A 20,383-nucleotide genomic window follows, 5' to 3' on the forward strand; every position below is an offset into this window, starting at 1 on the left:
CAAGCAGCACAATTTTCATTTAGGACCAACCAAACCATGGGATGAATGTGTGTGAAAAATTTCATGGCAATCCTCCAAGTTGTTTACTAGATGCAGCAATAACAAAACTGTGCTACCATACAAAAAGATGGGTGACAGATGAAAGACCATAACATATGCTTTTCTGAGGTACAACCAGTAGAATTAAGAACAGGTAAAGTTATTTGTAATCACTAATCCTGTTGTTTTTTTTCCAAGGCGACCCTACTTTTTGACCTGTCAGGGGCCACTGGACCCTGCTTTTTCCATTTCTGTAATGAACACTGTAGAGAAATTCTGCCAGTATGACTGAACCAATCTAAAACACCAGAATAAAACCTAATCCCATACAACAGGGCCATAACATACACACCTATCCCATACACACATGAAAATCTTGAAACGAAACCTTAAAAAAACAGTTGATAATGATGCGGTCATGTCAGTTATTGCTGTTAGAACAGTTCCTGATGCTCTAATGGAAAAAATGAATTTCCAGAAATTCAAGACAAGACCATTTCTTCTTTTGACTTGCTTAGTGTTGAAACCATCTCTGATATTCCTGATTTTCAAAGTAGCCAAAGATCAGCACCATTTTCATTTAGGACAAAGTTTTCACCAATAGAAGACTCTTGGTGAGAACTCCATGTTGACATGACCATTCATTCTGGAGAATTTTGTACAATAGGCTCATTGTGGCAGCCATAGCTGAGGTTAGACAGCACCATTTTCATTCAGTATTAACCAGATATCACAATTATCCTGGTAAAAACCCCATGTTGATATGACTTTCCATTCAGGAGAACCTGGAGTAACAAGATTTTCAAGATGGCTGCAGTAGTGTCCCTATTTGATGTCAGAACAGCACCATTTTCATTTAGTGCAAACTGGACATAATTAATCTTTCTGTGAAAACCCAATGGTAATAAGACCAACTATTTCGAAGCAAACTTTTTTAGATATAAGTAACACAGCATTTTAATTTAGGACCAACAAGCCTTTGAAATGTGTGTGTGTTTCCTGGCATGGCTCCAAGATATTTATTAGAAGCAATAACTTGTGCTAACAGAGCAACAGATGCTGGACAATGGATGACAGAAAATAGGCCATCCCATAAGCTCCTCTGGTCTGTAACCAGCATAGCTAAAAGCTCAAATGCTAGGAAGGCTTACAGGAAGCTGGTTTGAAAGTTCAATGCCTCTATATGGAGCAATGTGCTAGTGACTTTGATACTGATCAAAATCCAAAATTATTACTGATGGAAATAAAGTTAAGCTTTCTAAAAGAAGATTGTTAATTGTCAAACTTCATTATTCAGAAGTTGTTTACTTCCATATACAAATAATCCCTTCCCTGTGGGAAAAAAAACTCCTGTCATGACTGAACGTTTCAGCAAAACATAGTAATCTTTAAAAAGATTTCTTTTTTTTTACAGAATTTTAAAAAAAATTGTTTAATTAGGTGCCAACTAATACTGCATTGCTCATCTAGGCTTTACACCTGGATGTTGTTGTATTAGTCACAACACATGCAATAAGGAATCTCTTTAGAACTAGCAGCAGGTGAACAGGAATGAAATATTTGGGCTGCCAGTATAAAATATCCTGATCAATACTAACATGATAAAAGGCAAATTTAAGGGGTTCATTGTATTGATAAATTGATTTAAAAGTCATCTCTACCTCTGACAGGTGCAAACAAAACATGCAACAAAACAAATGCAGGTAACATACCTTTAATGCCATATCAGTTCTTCTTCACAACCTGTCAATCATTTTTATGAAAAACATTCAAATTTGGGTTTATAAGGAGTAAGTTTATCAGCAGTAGGTGAAAAACACATAATACCTTTTAAAAGCAGGTAAATGTTTATCGGTCATATGTTCAGAAAACCCATCATTCATCCTGGCAAACACATTGTAATCCAGGCTTTATCAGCTCTACGTTTACAAGCTACACACTTGGAATATGCATACAGGCATAAAAAGGATGAGAATCAAAAACATCCTTCCATCAGAATAAATGACCTGATATGCATGGATCAAAGCAAATTGCAACATTCAATAATATTTGCCAAAATAAAAATCAGAAGATTTTGGGCCACATGATTCAACTTGTATAGAAGTAATGGCAGCATAATGAACTTGATATTGAAGATATAACAAATTCCCCTATTTATATTTTTTTTGTTGATTCCCCACTCCAATAAAGAACTTCTACCAAATTACACTGAGGCCAAATCTTTAATGATGAACAAAATTTTGCTGTTCTCTACTCATGCAAAGGAAACACTGTACTAAATATAATCACTATTAGTTTCTTGGGATTAAAAGTTTACTATTACAATTTCGTATTATATACAAAGATGTGAGTTTGACACCATATTCTTTCTTCAATATTATTATCAGAAGCTTATTTCAAAACATGGTAGATAGAAGTTTACGAACTTAAGTGCCACTGGCCCATATTGCTTTGCTAAAGTGCTTGGATTTTTTTAAGTTTTCTGAGCTAAGTGGTCTTTATCTCTAATTTGTGGTGGTTTAATGACACTTTATTGGTTGTATTAAGGAAATGGGAGCTAAGTGCCTTTCCAATGTGTACAGCAGCAAACCTGTGTTTGCCAGGGCAGGTATTGAACCCACAACCCTTGGTTTACAAGTCCTAATCTCTACCAGCTGAGCTACTGTGGCTCACTCTGTGTGTCTGGATGGACTAGTCATTAAAACATTTATAACAATGATTGGTGCTTAAGCTGTTTAAGTTCTACAATTCAGTGGAAACAAATCCAACTGATTATGAAAACTGGGCAAGAATCATGGCATGTGCAGACTAATTTACAGATTTGATTATGAAAACTAGGCAAGAATCATGGCATGTGCAGACTAATTTACGGATCTGATTATGAAAACTGGTCAAGAATCATGGTATGTGCAGACTAATTTACGGATTTGATTATGAAAACTGGGCAAGAATCATGGCATGTGCAGACTAATTTACGGATTTGATTATGAAAACTGGGCAAGAATCATGGTATGTGCAGGCTAATTTACGGATTTGATTATGAAAACTGGGCAAGAATCATGGCATGTGCAGACTAATTTACGGATTTGATTATGAAAACTGGGCAAGAATCATGGTATGTGCAGACTAATTTATGGATTAGTCAATGTTGCTAATCAAATCTGACATCTTGTAAAGTGTAGTAAAGACATACTTTATTTCAAAAGAACTGATACTGAACTTTACATAGGTATGCTTTGATGTAAAAATAAGTGTCTATTTTGAGCACTTCAATGTCTACATCACTTCTTTTGATGGATAAATAAAGACAGTCATTACTAAACTGATAAGTACATGTTATTCAATTTAATTTACAACCGAGTTTTTACCTATGAGATAAACATTAAGGTATTTCTGGTGGAGTCAATTATGCACTGTAGTATTAAAGACGTATATTCATTCTGATTTGCATGACAACAAGTATCAGTACCATGTAACATTATTTGCTTGAAGGTAAAACTAGAGCATATAAATAATTGTGCGAGTACTAAGCCATAAGCATGTACCTGTTGATTTTAAATAACATAAAGCTCTCTTTTATGTAGTTTTGTAATCTTTGAAGTGACTAATTAGACAGTAGTGTTTGTGGGTTTTTTGGGTAGTTTTGTGGGGCATTTTTGAGGGGGCTCGCATTTGTAAAAAAAAAGGGGGTTAGAGATTCAAATGTTAATTGTGCTGCTATTTACGTTTTATTTTAAAATATAGCTTTTTCCAACCTAATAGATTAATAACATTTTTATAATTATTACAGCTATTTTCAACCTACTAAATTGATGACATTTATCTAATTATTACAACAGCTATTTTCAACCTACTAAATTGATGACATTTATCTAATTATTACAACAGCTGTTTTCAACCTATTAATTAATGACATTTATAATTACTACAGCTATTTTCAACCTATTAATTAATGACACTTATGTAATTATTACAGCTATTTTCAACCTATTAATGACATTTATATAATTATTACAGATATTTTCAACCTACTAAAATAATTACATTTATATAATAATTAAAGCTAATTTCAACCTATTAATGACATTTATATAATTATTACAGCTATGTTGAAACGTACTAAAATAATTACATTTATATAATTACTAAGCTATTTTCAACCTACTAAATTAATGACATTTATATAATTACTACAGTTATTTTCAACCTATTAATTAATGACATTTATATAATTATTACAGCTATTTTCAACCAACAAATTAATGACATTTATATAATTACTACAGCTATTTTCATTCATTAATGCAACCAAGGAGAAAATATATACTAAATATTTTAGAATTATTACCTTTGTATGAATTTATTTAATCTCACATAATTTCAATTTAAAAACTGTGACAATAATTAGATCTTGTATAACAATTTGAACATAAAAAATTTCAATCTGCATTTCATTTGTAAATGTCACAATCTATCCCAAAATATAAGGCTTATTGCAATTTGGGACTGAAATTAAAGGAAAATTTCACATCAAATGACATCAAAAGACAGATGACTGCTCAAGGTTCTAATATGGTACTGTATTACCTTATTATTTCATTCTCAATTCAGGAGACAAGGAACATTGTTTGCACTGAAGTGGACATTGTGTTTATACACTTTTTAATGCAGAGAATCCAATTTGAAAACCTATCATAATTAACCCATGCCCATGTTCACTCCTCCATAGAAGCCATTTTTTTAAAAAAATCACTTAGGTTCCATGTCCTTGGCATGATGAAGCCTAAATGTGATTGAAGTGTCATTAAAACCCAACCAACCATTCCATAGGTGTCAAGATTTTAGCCACTCCCTAAATACAAATGCCATACCTTATAAAGCAGTTTTCCAGAGAATGACAGAAGAGTACTTCTCCCTTCTTTTAGTGTCCCAATCCCCCACCCTCAAATCCCACCACTTTGAGCAATACACTCTACGTCTCTCTTTGGATCCATTAAGATAGGGTGGTTTATTAAAATAAGTAATGCAGTAAATTAGGAAAATATCTGGAAAGTGAAAATAACACTGAAGAGTAAACAAAAGTCAAAGTTGCATATTACCTTCATTTTTATTAGGAGTCCCTTGAAGGGACTTGTGTTCCAGGATAACCCCATTACTTCTTTTTAACTGCCAAGTGCAAAAACCATCCTCTGTGATAACAAGATTTTTATAAATTAGCTGCTGTTGTTAGACATACTGAATGTCAATCTAGCACCATGCCATTTTCATTTAGGACCAACAAGGCATCATAAGAAATCTTCTGGCTGAAACCCCATGTTCATAAGACTTTCTATTTGGAGAAGCAATGTTAAAAAGTTCAAATAGACAAATTAAGAAGTCTTCTGGGGAAAACCCCATGTCAATATAACTTTCCATGCATCAGAAGTATTAATAACAGAATTTTCAAGATGTTCATGGTGGTGACCACAATGGACACAAGATCGACACCACTTTTATTTTGGACCATCTAGACATTACAAGAAGTCTTTAATTGAAAACTCCATATCGATATGACCATAAATTCAGTAGAAGTAACGATAACAAGATTTTCAAGATGGCCATTGTGGTAGCCATATTAAAAAACAGACTGGCACCATTTTTATTTCGTACAAACACAACCCTCCAATTAGATTAGAAGGAGTAACTTGTGGTAATGGATGGATCAATGATGGTCTAAAGACCACAAGCTCTTCTGGTCTATGACCAGTACAGTAATAAATCTCTCAAGTGATCAATGATTGGGAAAATCCTTCCATGTAGAGAATGCCAAGTTACACGAGGTAGGCCCAGCTTTAATTTGCATCTTTGCAACTTTGGCTGCAATGGAAGATATGGTGGGATGACGGTAAACAATGGCAGTCAAATTTACCATTGTGTCCACAAACTCAAGACTGCATTACATTACTGACAAGAGGCAAAATTATAAATTAATTTAAAATTTTTTTGAAGAATTTCAGACAGAAGTGTTGCCAGATTAGTATTTTGCCTTTTTGTTTGGGACCAGCTCATATCAGACTTCAGGCTCCATGTCTGATGCTTTCGGATGTAGCTATGCAACAGATGGGATATCGCCACAAGTCACGTGTCAATCTGCTACACTTCTTTATCACTCATGGTCACCTGTGTTTAGATTTCCTCTTTTCTCACAAATATGCATCAACCTGCTTAACCAATCAGTGATAGAACATGTGACATTGTGACAAAACATAACCTTTTAGTCTGAATTGGCAAATTCAAATTTCTCTTCCAACCAGTCACTTATTGTGTGATGAAATGGAAATGTTAATTGATGTGTAGGAGATATTTTACACATTTGTGTTTATGCTTTTTACATTTTTGTTGATGACACATTTGTGTTTATGCTTTTTACACATTTGTTGATGACACATTTGTTTATGCTTTTTGCAATGTTGTTGATGACACATTTGTGTTTATGCTTTTTACACTGTTGTTGATGACACATTTGTGTTTATCCATACTCATAAAAACAAAACAGGCAGCCATAGGTGATAAAGCAGACTGTCACCTTTGGCAGGATATAACATTTAATTCAATCGTTTTCTCAGTGGTCACATATTCCTAAATATTTGGGGAGTTTTAGAACAACAGACACTGAAAGAGATGAAAACTTGAAATGAAACAAACTGATGCTGTAGTGTAACTTTTACTACTAACAGAAATATAATTTTCATGATGATTTTATTTATGTATAAAAAGAAATGTTTTTCTCTTTTTCACCAAGATTATACTATAAAATACATTAGCCTCAAGTTGAGAAAAAAAATGTCCTCTTTTCATGAAAAGAAATGTCCTAGTTCTAAGTGCTTCCCATCTGGTCCAAAACCTCTAAAAGAAGTTTCTCGAAGGATAGCTGAATACCATGCGCTCTATGTTCCATCCTCTTACTTGGAATGTTGATCTGGGACACACCTCTGTGACCTTATTTCACTCAACACTCCTCTTGAGCTACATGGCTGGTCCCAGGGTATTACAAAACAGTTCACATTCCACCTTGCAATAAATGTTTCAAATGCCAATTTCAGGTTTTACTACTTGGAAAACGATGTTATTCTGCCTCAAAATGAAACACACAGATCAAAGCATTTAATACATAATAATCAGAATGTTAAAAATAAGTTCTAAAAAAAATCCAAAAAAAAATAATCAAACAATAGAGGAAAATCTGGAAAACTGCTCTAATGGCATGAAATGTAATCAGGTTATCTACTTAACTGCATCAGTCTACCTGTAGTATTCTATAGATTTTACCTTGATCTTTTATTTCATATACCTTTAACGGAATTTTACAATCTTCTATACTGATGTACAACATATTTATGTTTATACGGAAGATTTATCTTCATAAAGTTTTCATTTGCTTTTGTGTGGCGTATCTTTATCTTTCAGCTGGCACCAGATAACCAGTGTTGCGCTGATGACCAGTGGTTTCCCTCAGTAATGGTCATAGCTGTTGATCTTTCATGATAGGTAGTCTTCTAAAACAGATCTTTCATGGCAAGTGGTTTTCCAAAAAACAGAAGTGGTTAAAGTTATGTTTTAGTGTACCTTATTTTTTCTTGTACAAGGAAAGGGGATAAACTCTGCAAATAGGACTCCAATATTTATTAATTTTTTTAATGGATTTTAAACTCTATGCTTAATGCTTCTTGTTTACAAATTCAAAAAAGTCTTTTTCACTTACATTTGGAAACATGGTGTATACGTCACACAATCTGAACTTTGAAATTTTTTAAAGATCAATTATTACCAACAGAGAGATACTTGTAATAACAACATGATTAGATACATTTTCAAACTTTCCTATCTGATTTCAAGTAGAACCTGCATAAATGTGTGCAATGAACTGCTATAGCTCAGCTGGAAGAACATTGGTCTCATAATCCATGGGTTGCAGGTTTAATACCCAACCATGCCAACTTGGGTTAGCTGAGGACTCGGTGTGTAAAGTCATTTAGCACACATTTCCTTGTCATCATATAGCCAATAATGTTAAAAGTGCCGTTTCCTCATTAAGTTAAGAGCCAAATAATGTTAAAAGTGCCATTTCCTCATGAAGTTTTAGCAAATATTTTCCATGTGCCATTTCCTCATTACAATATAGCCAATAATGTGCCAAAAGTGCCATTTCCTCATTATGCTGTATACATGATGTGTTAAAAGTGACATTTCCTCATTATGTCATAGCCAATAATGTGCTAAAAGTGCCATTTCCTCATTATGCTGTATACATGATGTGTTAAAAGTGCCATTTCCTCATTATGTTATAGCCAATAATGTGCTAAAAGTGCCATTTCCTCATTATGCTGTATACATGATGTGTTAAAAGTGACATTTCCTCATTAAGTCATAGCCAATAATGTTGTGCCAAAAGTGCCATTTTTTCATTATGCTGTATACATGATGTGTTAAAAGCATCATTTCCCCATGTCTATAGCCAATAATGTGTTAAAGGTGCCATTTCCTCATTACGATATACCCAATGTGTTAAAAGTGCCATTTTCTCATTAAGATATAGCAGAGATCGGCCATGCGTCATGTAAATGCGTTATGCATATCACGTGCTGGGATAGGGTCGCGATGATCCGTCATCATTCTATTCCCACCTATGAAATGTTTACTGCAGATACACGTCCATCTTGTGATTTTGTCAGTAGTATAAATTCCCCTTCCACAAGCACGCACCTAACGCCCGTACTTGTCAAGATTTTTGTTCAGTTTTGGAAATGGAGTCCAAAATACATGCGTCATATGTTCACGATCTGAATAACTACTATAGCTGTTACAAAGTCCAAAGCAACAAGGTCTTGAAGCACCATGATTTTTTTCACTTTTCAATCTCTTCAGTGTGTTCTGCTATTTATATTGTATTAAAAAAAGCTGGTTTATTTGTCCTACATTCTGCAGCTGAGTCTGCGAGCTATAAATAGGTGTGCTATTTTTAGCAATTAACAGTGTCAGTCAATCTCTGCTATAGCCAATACTGTGTTAAAAGTGCCATTTCCTCATCGTGATACACCCAATTGTGTTAAAAGTGCCATTTCCACATTACAATATAGCCACTAATGTGCCAAAGTGCCATTTCCTCATTATGCTGTATACCTGATGTGTTAAAAGTGCCATTTCCTCATTAAGTTATAGCCAACAATGTGCTAAAAGTGCCATTTCCTCATTATGCTATAAACCTGAGGTGTTAAATGTGACATTTCCCCTTTTGTATAGCCAATAATGTGTTAAAAGTGCCATTTCCTCATGATGTTATAGCCAATAATGTGTTAAAAGTGCCATTTCCTTGTCATGGTGTACCCAATAATGTGTTAAAGGTGCTATGATTCTCCTTAAAACAATGAACTTTTCACTGAGTTTTATCATTTTACAATTCTGAAATACAGTCATCCATGTCACAAAGGAGAACATGGTAGCCATAGTTACAAATAACTATAAGTATTATGTGATACATAAGGTCAGATTAAAGTATCCTCAAAGTAAACTTAAAGGATTACACTGTACACAAACATACAGGTCCAGTCAGAAAGGATTACACTACACAAAACCACAGACATACAGGTCAGTGTCATAAAGGATTATATTGTATACATAACCACAAATGTACAGGTTGTGACATAAACGGATTAAATGATATAAACTATAAATGAAACCATACATGTACAGGTCATGTCATAAAGGATTATATATGCATGGTGTCATATATATATATATATATATATATATATATATATATATATATATATATATATATGATACCATGCATGTACAGGTCATGTCATAAAGGATTATATTGTACACAAAACCATAGATTGGGCATTTTATGCATAAACTACATACCACATGTAAGTGGGATCCAACTGCAAACTGCACAGACCAAGATTTGCCATAATGTGCCAGCAGATCTGGGTCTATTCAGTTTGTTAAAATAAAAAGTATAGCAAACAACATAGACCCTGACCTACCTGGCATTATGTGACAACTGGACAAGGTCTGTATTTTTTGCAGTGCGATTTCTTGTACAAAGGGGAGCCACGCAAGATAACCTTGATTATGCTGCAGGATCTTGCCACAGTGATGGAAAGGAAGGTCTACAATTTCAAGACAGTCATCAAGGCAGCCATATTGGATGAACAACTGGCGCTATTTTCATTTTAGACTAACTGTATATAAGGAGGAGTCTTTTGGTGAAAACCCCATATTTATATAGCCATCCTTTTGGGAGGAGTAGAGAATATTTGCAAAATGTGACCTTCCAAACTGGAAGCAATATTTTTAAGATGGCCACTATTGCAGCCATACTGGATTTCAGATCAGCACCATTTTTATTTAGTATCAGACATGATCTTTAAGTGAAATTCAATGTTCATATGATCATACATGTAGGAGGAGTAACAAAAACCAGATTTTTTAAGATGGCCAATGTGTCCTTCATAATGGACATCAGATCTGTACATTTTCATTTAGACCAACTAGACATCATAAGAAGTTTTCTGATGAAAATCCCAAGCTGGTATGACCATTTATGCAAGTGGAGCAACAATCATGAGATTTTCAAGATGGCCTCTGCTGTGTACATACTGGACATCCAATTGGCACCATTTTAATTTAGTACCAACAAGATATTATAAGAAATCTTCTGCTGAAAACCCCTTGTTAATATTCATTAGGAGTAGCAATAACAAGATTTTCAAGATGGTTGCTGTGGCCATCCTGGATGTGCAAGCAGCACCAGTGCCATACAAGTCCATGAAGACCATTTGATGAATGTGTATATGATATTTCATGGCAATCCTCAAAGTAGTTTAGACTGAGTAGAGATTAACAAATTTGTGCTAACAGAAGGATGACAGACAACACCACAAAAGACCATCCTTAAGTTCTTCTAGTCTATGACCTGTAGCCTTAAAAAGCACCAAAACTATTTGTAATCAGTCAGGAATCAAAATCAAGTGATCTGAATAGTGGTAATTAGAACCAAATTTAGTAAATTTATGGGATTAGCTAAATTTTAATGATACATGTATTATACAGTATTATTATTCTACAGTACCATCTATACTCACCTAAAAGACAAATCCAACTGCAAACTGCACAGACCCAGATCTGCTGTTGCATAATGTGCCAGCAGGTCTGGGTCTGTGCAGTTTGTTAGGAGTAATCAGTAGAACACACAGCACAGACCTTGATCTATACATACAATATGCTATGGCAGATCAGGATCATTGTTGTTTGCAGTTTGACTCAACTTGTAAGCAAGTGTATAAAGTACTTTTGAGCATAAGAAACTACTGAATGTATCTACATAGCAGACTCTAAAGGGACCTTCACGATGTGTTTGATACCACTGTCCCATCAATGCACCACACACTGCCCTAAAGGGACTGTCATCCTGTAGTTGACACCACTATCCCATCACTCCACCACACACTGCCCTAAAGGGACCTTCATGCTGTGTTTAATACCATTGTCCCATCACTCCACCAAACACCTGAATTATCTTAGATGACACTTGAAGATACATCATGGTTTTTGATACAGAAACTACTGGTCTTACAAATTGAGGTCACATACCAAGAAGATAACCTTGCTTATTTATAGCCCCAGTGTCATGGGATACAGCTATACACGAGGGAAAGATGTGCATTTGTTTTCCCATAAACAAGAGAATTACAAGAGAGAATTGGATATCTAGGCATTAAAAGTATTCCAAGACAAAGCACAATTCAGAATCCTTTAAATGTGATGTTGGCCCACAATACGCACTATGTTGACCCATGATATGCACTAATTAACTTTATATGTGTTGACCCAAGATATGAACTAAATAAATTATATATATACATATATATATATATATATATATATATATATATATATATATATATATATATATCAGCATCTGTTCATAAAAGTGTCAGAAAATGTAAAGAGCTTTCTGGGTGGAATCTTTCCCTATCAAAACCTATTTTCATAATTTTCCATCTGGAGGCACACACAAAAACCCACCATTGTTTATTTCAAGAAGATTTCTGAATCTGTTCGAACAGTCCCTTAAAATGTAGATTCAACTGAATCTATTCAAACAGTCCCTTCAAATGTAGATTCAACTGAATCTGTTTAAACAGTCCCTTAAAATGAAGATTCAACTAAATAATTTAAGACAAACTATTTAAAATGTAATATTGGCCCAACCATCAGGTAAACTTATCTTACCGAATAAACTGCTTGAAATCATTCCTTTTATCTACACATGTACTACTAAATGAACTGCATGAAATCATTCCATTTATCTACACATGTACTAATAAATGAACCACTTGAAATCATTTCTTTTATCTATATATGTACTACTAAATGAACCACCTGAACTCATTCCCTGTATATGTACTACAAAATGAACCACTTGAAATTATTCCTTTTATCTACACATGTACTAATAAATGAACTGCATGAAATCATTTCTTGTATCTACACATGTGCTACTAAATGAACTGCATGAAATCATTCACTGTATATGTACTATTAAATGAACCACTTGAAATCATTTCCTGTATCTACACATGTGCTACTAAATGAACTGCATGAAATCATTCACTGTATATGTACTATTAAATGAACCACTTGAAATCATTTCCTGTATCTACACATGTACTACTAAATGAACCACTTGAAATCATTCCTTTCATCTACACATGTACTAATAAATGAACTGCATGAAATCATTTACTGTATATGTACTATTAAATGAACCACTTGAAATCATTTCCTGTATCTACACATGTACTACTAAATGAACCACTTGAAATTATTCCTTTTATCCACACATGTACTAATAAATGAACTGCATGAAATCATTTCCTGTATCTACACACGTGCTACTAAATGAACTACATGAAATCATTCACTGTATATGTACTATTAAATGAACCACTTGAAATCATTTCCTGTATCTACACATGTGCTACTAAATGAACTGCATGAAATCATTCACTGTATATGTACTATTAAATGAACCACTTGAAATCATTTCCTGTATCTACACATGTGCTATGAAATGAACCACTTGAAATCATTCCTTTCATCTACACATGTACTACAAAATGAACCACATGAAATCATTCCTTTCATCTACAAATGTACTACTAAATGAACCACTTGAAATCATTCCTTTCATCTACACATGTACTACAAAATGAACCACTTGAAATCATTTCCTGTATCTACACATGTACTACTAAATGAACCACATGAAATCATTCCTTTCATCTACAAATGTACTACTAAATGAACCACTTGAAATCATTCCTTTCATCTACACATGTACTACAAAATGAACCACTTGAAATCATTTCCTGTATCTACACATGTACTATTAAATGAACCACTTGAAATCATTTCCTGTATCTACACATGTGCTACTAAATGAACTGCATGAAATCATTCACTGTATATGTACTATTAAATGAACCACTTGAAATCATTTCCTGTATCTACACATGTGCTATGAAATGAACCACTTGAAATCATTCCTTTCATCTACACATGTACTACAAAATGAACCACATGAAATCATTCCTTTCATCTACAAATGTACTACTAAATGAACCACTTGAAATCATTCCTTTCATCTACACATGTACTACAAAATGAACCACTTGAAATCATTTCCTGTATCTACACATGTACTACTAAATGAACCACATGAAATCATTCCTTTCATCTACACATGTACTACAAAATGAACCACTTGAAATCATTTCCTGTATCTACACATGTACTATGAAATGAACCACATGAAATCATTCCTTTCATCTACACATGTACTATAAAATGAACCACTTGAAATCATTTCCTGTATCTACACATGTACTACTAAATGAACCACCTGAAATCATTCTTTTCATCTACACATGTACTACAAAATGAACCACTTGAAATCATTTCCTGTATCTACACATGTACTACTAAATGAACCACATGAAATCATTCCTTTCATCTACACATGTACTACAAAATGAACCACTTGAAATCATTTCCTGTACCTACACATGTACTATGAAATGAACCACTTGAAATCATTCCTTTCACCTACACATGTACTACTAAATGAACCACCTGAAATCATTCCTTTCATCTACACATGTACTATAAAATGAACCACTTGAAATCATTTCCTGTATCTACACATGTACTACTAAATGAACCACATGAAATCATTCCTTTCATCTACACATGTACTACTAAATGAACTGCTTGAAATCATTTCATGTATCTACACCTGTGCTACTAAATGAACCACTTGAAATCATTTCTTGTATCTATGCATGTAGTCAGTGTTTCCCTTTAACATCATTTATGGATTAGAGATCACCAACTTTTTAATCTGATCCCAAGTTCTGACATCAAGAGAGATGGTGGGTTACAGTCTTGCACCCCTTGGGAAACTGTGTGTACTTTTAAATGAACTGCCTGAAATTCTTACCTTTGTCTATACATGCTATCAATCAAACTACATGAAATCATTTCCCATACCTATGCATGTACTATTAATAAACCACTTGAAATCATTTCCCATACCTATGTATGTACTATTAATGAAACCACTTGAAATCATTTCCTATACCTATGCATGTACTATTAATGAAACCACTTGAAATCATTTCCCATACCTATGTATGTACTATTAATGAAACCACTTGAAATCATTTCCTATACCTATGCATGTACTATTAATGAAACCACTTGAAATCATTTCCCATACCTATGCACGCACTGTTAATGAAACCACTTGAAATCATTTCCCATACCGATGCATGCACTGTTAATGAAACCACCTGAAATCATTTCCCATACCTATGTATGTACTATTAATGAAACCACTTGAAATCATTTCCCATACCTATGTATGTACTATTAATGAAACCACTTGAAATCATTTCCCATACCTATACATGTGCTGTTAATGAAATGACTGAAATCATTTCCCATACCTATGCTTGTACTATTAATGAAACCACTTTAAATCATTTCCCATATCTATGCATGTACTATTAATGAAACCACTTGAAATCATTTCCCATACCTATGCTTGTACTATTAATGAAACCACTTGAAATCATATCCTGTACCCATGCATAGCTGCCAACCTTCCAGGCTCACAATTAGTGAAAGTAGGGATAAAAAGTCGTGAATTTAGAGAAGAATTCGTGAAAAATACCATGACAATAACTCCATCCACTCTGACCACTCCGACCGTCAATACTACACTATATAAAGTTCGCAATATAAAACTAAAACACTACATATATGCAGAAATATTTATTTATCAAGACATGATACTGTGACAGACTTAAACTTCCTCAACTGCTTGATCGTAACTTTGTTTTCTAAACAGTTCAGACTTCTTGCCGGCTAAAGTCTTATTTTTCCTCACAAGAGAAAATACACTTCGCTTGCACTGTTGCTGTGAGGAATGCACAGGAGCTGCAGCACTTTTGGTCCTTCCACAGGAAAATTTGGAATCGATTTTCAAGTCTGGCAACATTTGTCAGAACAAATGTTTAGCATGGTCTCCAGCTGATAAAGGTAGATTGTGTTCGACAAGAAAACTCACAAATAATGCTTCAGTGTTGGTAGCCTGCATTTCCTCCGCCAATTGTTTAAAATATTCCGGAGCTGAAATCTGCGAATTCTTAATTTTCCCAACTTCTATGTGTTTTATGCAACCGACGTGCTTCCTCACATCGTCTTTGCGATGGCGCACTGAGTGCAAAAAGCATGATGAATATCGATGTTTAATAGCAGAATGCACGGCCAATTTTTTATTTATTCCAAATTAAACTTCACTTTTTGAGTAATAGAGTTCTTTTTTCTTAGTGGTGAAGACGTTTTCAAAATCGTACATGCGATGCTGAACCGTAACTCAAATCAGTGTTAGTGACGCTTGCGCGGAGCAAAATTCCGGTTAGGCCCTGGTTTCTCTCAAAAGCATTTGTAAAACTACTCTTATACATACAGATTAAAATAGGCTAAAATGCTTGCTACCGGGCCAACTGTACTAATCGGCTGTAGATCTACTAATATCGCGTCCAGCAGTACCGGACCGTTTCGGCAACTGCTAATATCATGACTAGCGCTTAACGGGAAATCGGTTATTTTATTAAAAATTTAAAATAATTGAGGATTGGAGAATTCGTGAATTTTTGGCTTGCGGCGTGAATCCGTGAATCGCTGAAAAAGTCGTGAAATTCACACCAAATTCGTGAGGGTTGGCAGCTATGCCCATGCATGTACTAAAACCACTTGAAATTATTTCCCCGTACCAATGCATGTACTATTAATGAACTGCCTGAAATCCTTGCCTTTGTCTACACATGTACTACTAAATGAACTGCCTAAAATAATACCTTTAATCTATGCATTCACTACTAAATTAACTGAGTGAAATCCTTGCCATTGTCATTACAGGTACAAAGAACTGTTTCAAATCATACCTTGTATCTACACAAATACTACATGTACTAAAGTTAACGAATCAGTAAGACCGATTGGCCTTGTCAGTTGCTAAATGTTTACACAAGTTCAGAAATTTAAAATACTAAATTGGATAAAATTCAGTTAATTATGTGGGTTCTCCGGAATGTATTAATTTTTTCAGTCCTACAGTGATCAGAGAGCATCCTTGATACCAGGAAAACTGTTTGTCTTTGTCTACTGGTGTGGTATAAAAACAATATTGTAATAGATATAATAACTGGATTGTGCATTTGAACAATTATTTATGTAAATTTCTTGATGTTCAAGCTCATGTCAATAAAACTCACAAAAACGATTTAACAAAGAAAATCCCCATCATGTTTGTGCAAACATTAAAAGTTATCTCCTTTTGTTGATGGCTGGGAGCTCTCCACTTTAGAGGTGCATTTTCTATTCATATATGGTTAGAATAAATAAAACACGTACACAATAGAGACTAAGTTAACATGCAAAGTTAAATGATATGGAGACACCAGGCCATACATGCCAACCCCTGGTGAGGAAAAAGTGTAATCCAAGTGGACAAAAAGAGTAATCCAAGCAGAAAAAGAGTAATCCACATATAACATGATAAAAATTCAATGAGCATATAAAGTAAAACCTGTCTTGAGAGACCACTGCTATGAGAGACTGCCTGTCTTGAGAGATCGGGTTCTCCATGTACAGATTTAGAGATTATATAGTGTAATAACCTGTTATGAGAGACCACCTGTCATGAGAGACCATGTTTTGGCAGAAGGGGTGGTCTTTCAAGACAGGTTCCACTGTATGTACAAAATGATTTATTTATTCCTCTGGAACTTTAAAGAACCAATATTCCTATCATAACCTGACAAAGAAGAGAAAATTTATATCTTACAGTTATTGGGTCTTTTAGCTGCGAAATAAGATGAAAAAATCAACTCTGTCCATATGAAGTACATGTATACTTCTGGAGTTCTTCTAATTTATCTGCAGCCTTTCCTGCAGCATGGTGCATCATATGACAGAAACAACCTGATATGTACAATGACAGAGACATTTTTCAAAATATAGAATGCAATTCCTTTATGAATTCCAGTCATCACTGATGCAGTATCTGCTTAAAAACCCATACAATTATGCCAACTTAAGTATATTCAAAGTATTATCAAGCAAATAAATTAAACAAATTCTCCAGTGGTTAATTCTGGTAATGAAAGAAGAGCACTCTGACTTTGCCCTTTAAGTTGTCAAAGTCTCTTACACAGACTGGGTACAACTTTTTGTCACAATCACTACTCCTGTCTGTTGCAATACTAAATGGCCCAATTTTCATGGCTTCTGCAATTTTAAGTGAAGTATCTTCTGCTAAACACCTAACAATATTAGATGACTTTGTTCTTGCACATGCATATTTTCTGCAATTTTGGAATCAGGAAACAATTGTCTGAACAAAGGACCAATGTAGTCTTCTACTGCTAGAGGCTGTCCGTGTTTTATTACGAACTCGGTAGATAATGCATCTGCATTTATAAAATTCACGTCCACAATTTAGTTCTGCTGTATAAAAAGAAGTTACCTCAGTACTGGAGTTAGTAAACGAGCTAATTCAAGGTTTCTTGTTTTACAACCATGACCAATATTAAAATCCTTTCCACAGAGCCATGCAAGGTGCATGAAGATCACTAGAAAGGAACACTGTATTGTGTAATTCATGTACACTGTATTCATCTCTGATTCGGTTTTTCATCTTTTCCTAATCCATCTGTGAAACTATTTGAAAAATACTTTTGCTCAAACACGCATTGACTAAATTAAATCTGACTTGACTTTTGGCGCCAAATACCTACAGACTGGTTTTGTTCTGAATTAGAACAAAGAATCTGTGAGCCAAGATTAAAAGTTAGAAAACCAGTCTGTTCTCTCCTAACTAAGCCATACAGAGCTGCTATAAATAGAAACCGAGGTCAGAGGTTCAAAGTAGAAACCAGCATGTTTCTTGAAGCAGGGCAACTGCTATACACAGAACATAATACTGTTAGGAAAGTGTATGCAAGTCTTTGGACAAGTGTACTCTTATGTCGTAGTTACATAGAAGTCGTCTTTTCTAGAATACGGTCTGTGGGATTAATGGGATGTTAATAAAAATGAGAAACAAATTAATAATCCGAATAATTATGCGTAATTTGGTGAAAAAAGCTTAATGATACATTCAAGCGTAAAGGTTGGCATGTATGACAGGCACACATGGAGGTCAGATCCAAGAAAATATTTTTGTTATAGATGGGTTTAAGCAGATGCTTCCCCCCATCCACTGGAGACATGGCACTTAGTAATGTGCATTTTATGCAAATTGTTATGAAAAAAATGGGGAAGCACTTATTTAAGCAGGTGTGGGTATCACAATATCATTATTGGATAAAAAGGCAGTCAAGTAAATATAGACTGTATAAGGTATGGAACAAATATACACCAACAATACCTGTAGTGAGGTTGTTGCCAGGCAGTTGGTATCTTCCTTCATTAGAGGTAGGTACCGATAATTAAAGCTGGAAGAGCCTGTCTGGTTACACATCTGACTACTGGGCACTCGTCGGCCATACTGTGCAAACTGGATACTGGTCAATGTACCTTTGGGACAGTGTATAGTCATGGTCTTCCCATCACATGTGCTCTTTTGAAATGTGTGTAGTGTACTTGCTAACAGTCCTAAAAAGACAGACAAAATTTCTTGTCAATACTAGGGGAGCATACTGTACTTGAGGTATTTAAAAGTTCTGAACACTGTACAACAAAGTTCTTTAGCAGTGAACAGCATGTCAATGCATTTCCTCAAAGTACTCACCATTCACTTCTAAGACACTTTCTCAGTCTGGTTATATAATTACTAAATGCCATTTTGTGCTCAAATTTTGATAAGTAGTTCTTACACTTTAATATAGCTCTTCCAATCACATGGAAAGCTTCCAAATCATCTGCATCTCAGGGAACCTTTGAAAATATGATTCAGCCAAAAGTTAATTAGTACTGTAACGAAGTTGTTGATAATTGTATAGATAAGTTCATGCAGATTAACCAGTCTAATATATTAGTATTCAACTGTTTTCATTATGAATGCAAGTCAAACTCTAGATGGCTGAAAAATTTACATGGAACTGATAGAGTGTACAGGGGACTGCATGATGCTACTCTACATGATCATGAAGTCCATTCATATAACCAAGGATATAAACTAAAAGAATAAAACTTGACCCAAATTTTCTTAATGTAAAGTCCATAGAAAATTTTATTTCAATCAACGAAGTCCTTTGAAATTATTGATCATAAACTGAAAGGCAAATTTCATAGTCAAAACAGGGACCATAACTCCTGAAAGTTCTAAAAGAAAATGGTGAAAACTGAACCTAAGTCTTTCTAATGAAAAGCCTGATACTACATTTGTCTGCGATCCATAATGTTCTTCAAAAGTTAACAAGTGGAAAAAATTGATGGGAAAAGGTCTAAGAGAAACAGAGGCCACAAATCCAAAATACTGTTCAGGAAAATGGTAAAGACCACATTTGACCTACAAAAAGGTCAGCCATAATTCTTTATAAGTTTATTGGAAAATAGTGAAAACTGAACTTACTGTATTTCATGTATGCTTTCATACCCTTTAATTTTTCATACACAATCCAGTTATCAAAATGCTAATTATTTAAATGTATAATAATTTTTCATTCATGTTTTAAATTATTTTAATGCTGTCAGTGTACAGATTTTACCTTCTAAATCTGCTCTA

General features: G+C 34.3%; 1 protein-coding gene across 1 annotated transcript in view; it reads right to left on the reverse strand.

Annotated features, from left to right (window-relative positions):
- Positions 1–20,383, reverse strand: part of LOC149773637 (protein eva-1-like) — a 258,264-nt gene that overhangs the window by 124,100 nt on the left and 113,781 nt on the right. The window contains exon 2 of the mRNA XM_089946269.1: positions 19,085–19,311. Coding sequence (XP_089802395.1) covers positions 19,085–19,311 — 227 coding nt within the window. The remainder of the gene's footprint in view (positions 1–19,084; positions 19,312–20,383) is intronic.

The sequence above is a fragment of the Sinohyriopsis cumingii genome, unplaced genomic scaffold (genome assembly GCF_028554795.1).
Source record: "Sinohyriopsis cumingii isolate HCF-2022 unplaced genomic scaffold, ASM2855479v2 utg000622l, whole genome shotgun sequence".
NCBI classification, from domain to species: Eukaryota; Metazoa; Mollusca; class Bivalvia; order Unionida; family Unionidae; genus Sinohyriopsis; species Sinohyriopsis cumingii.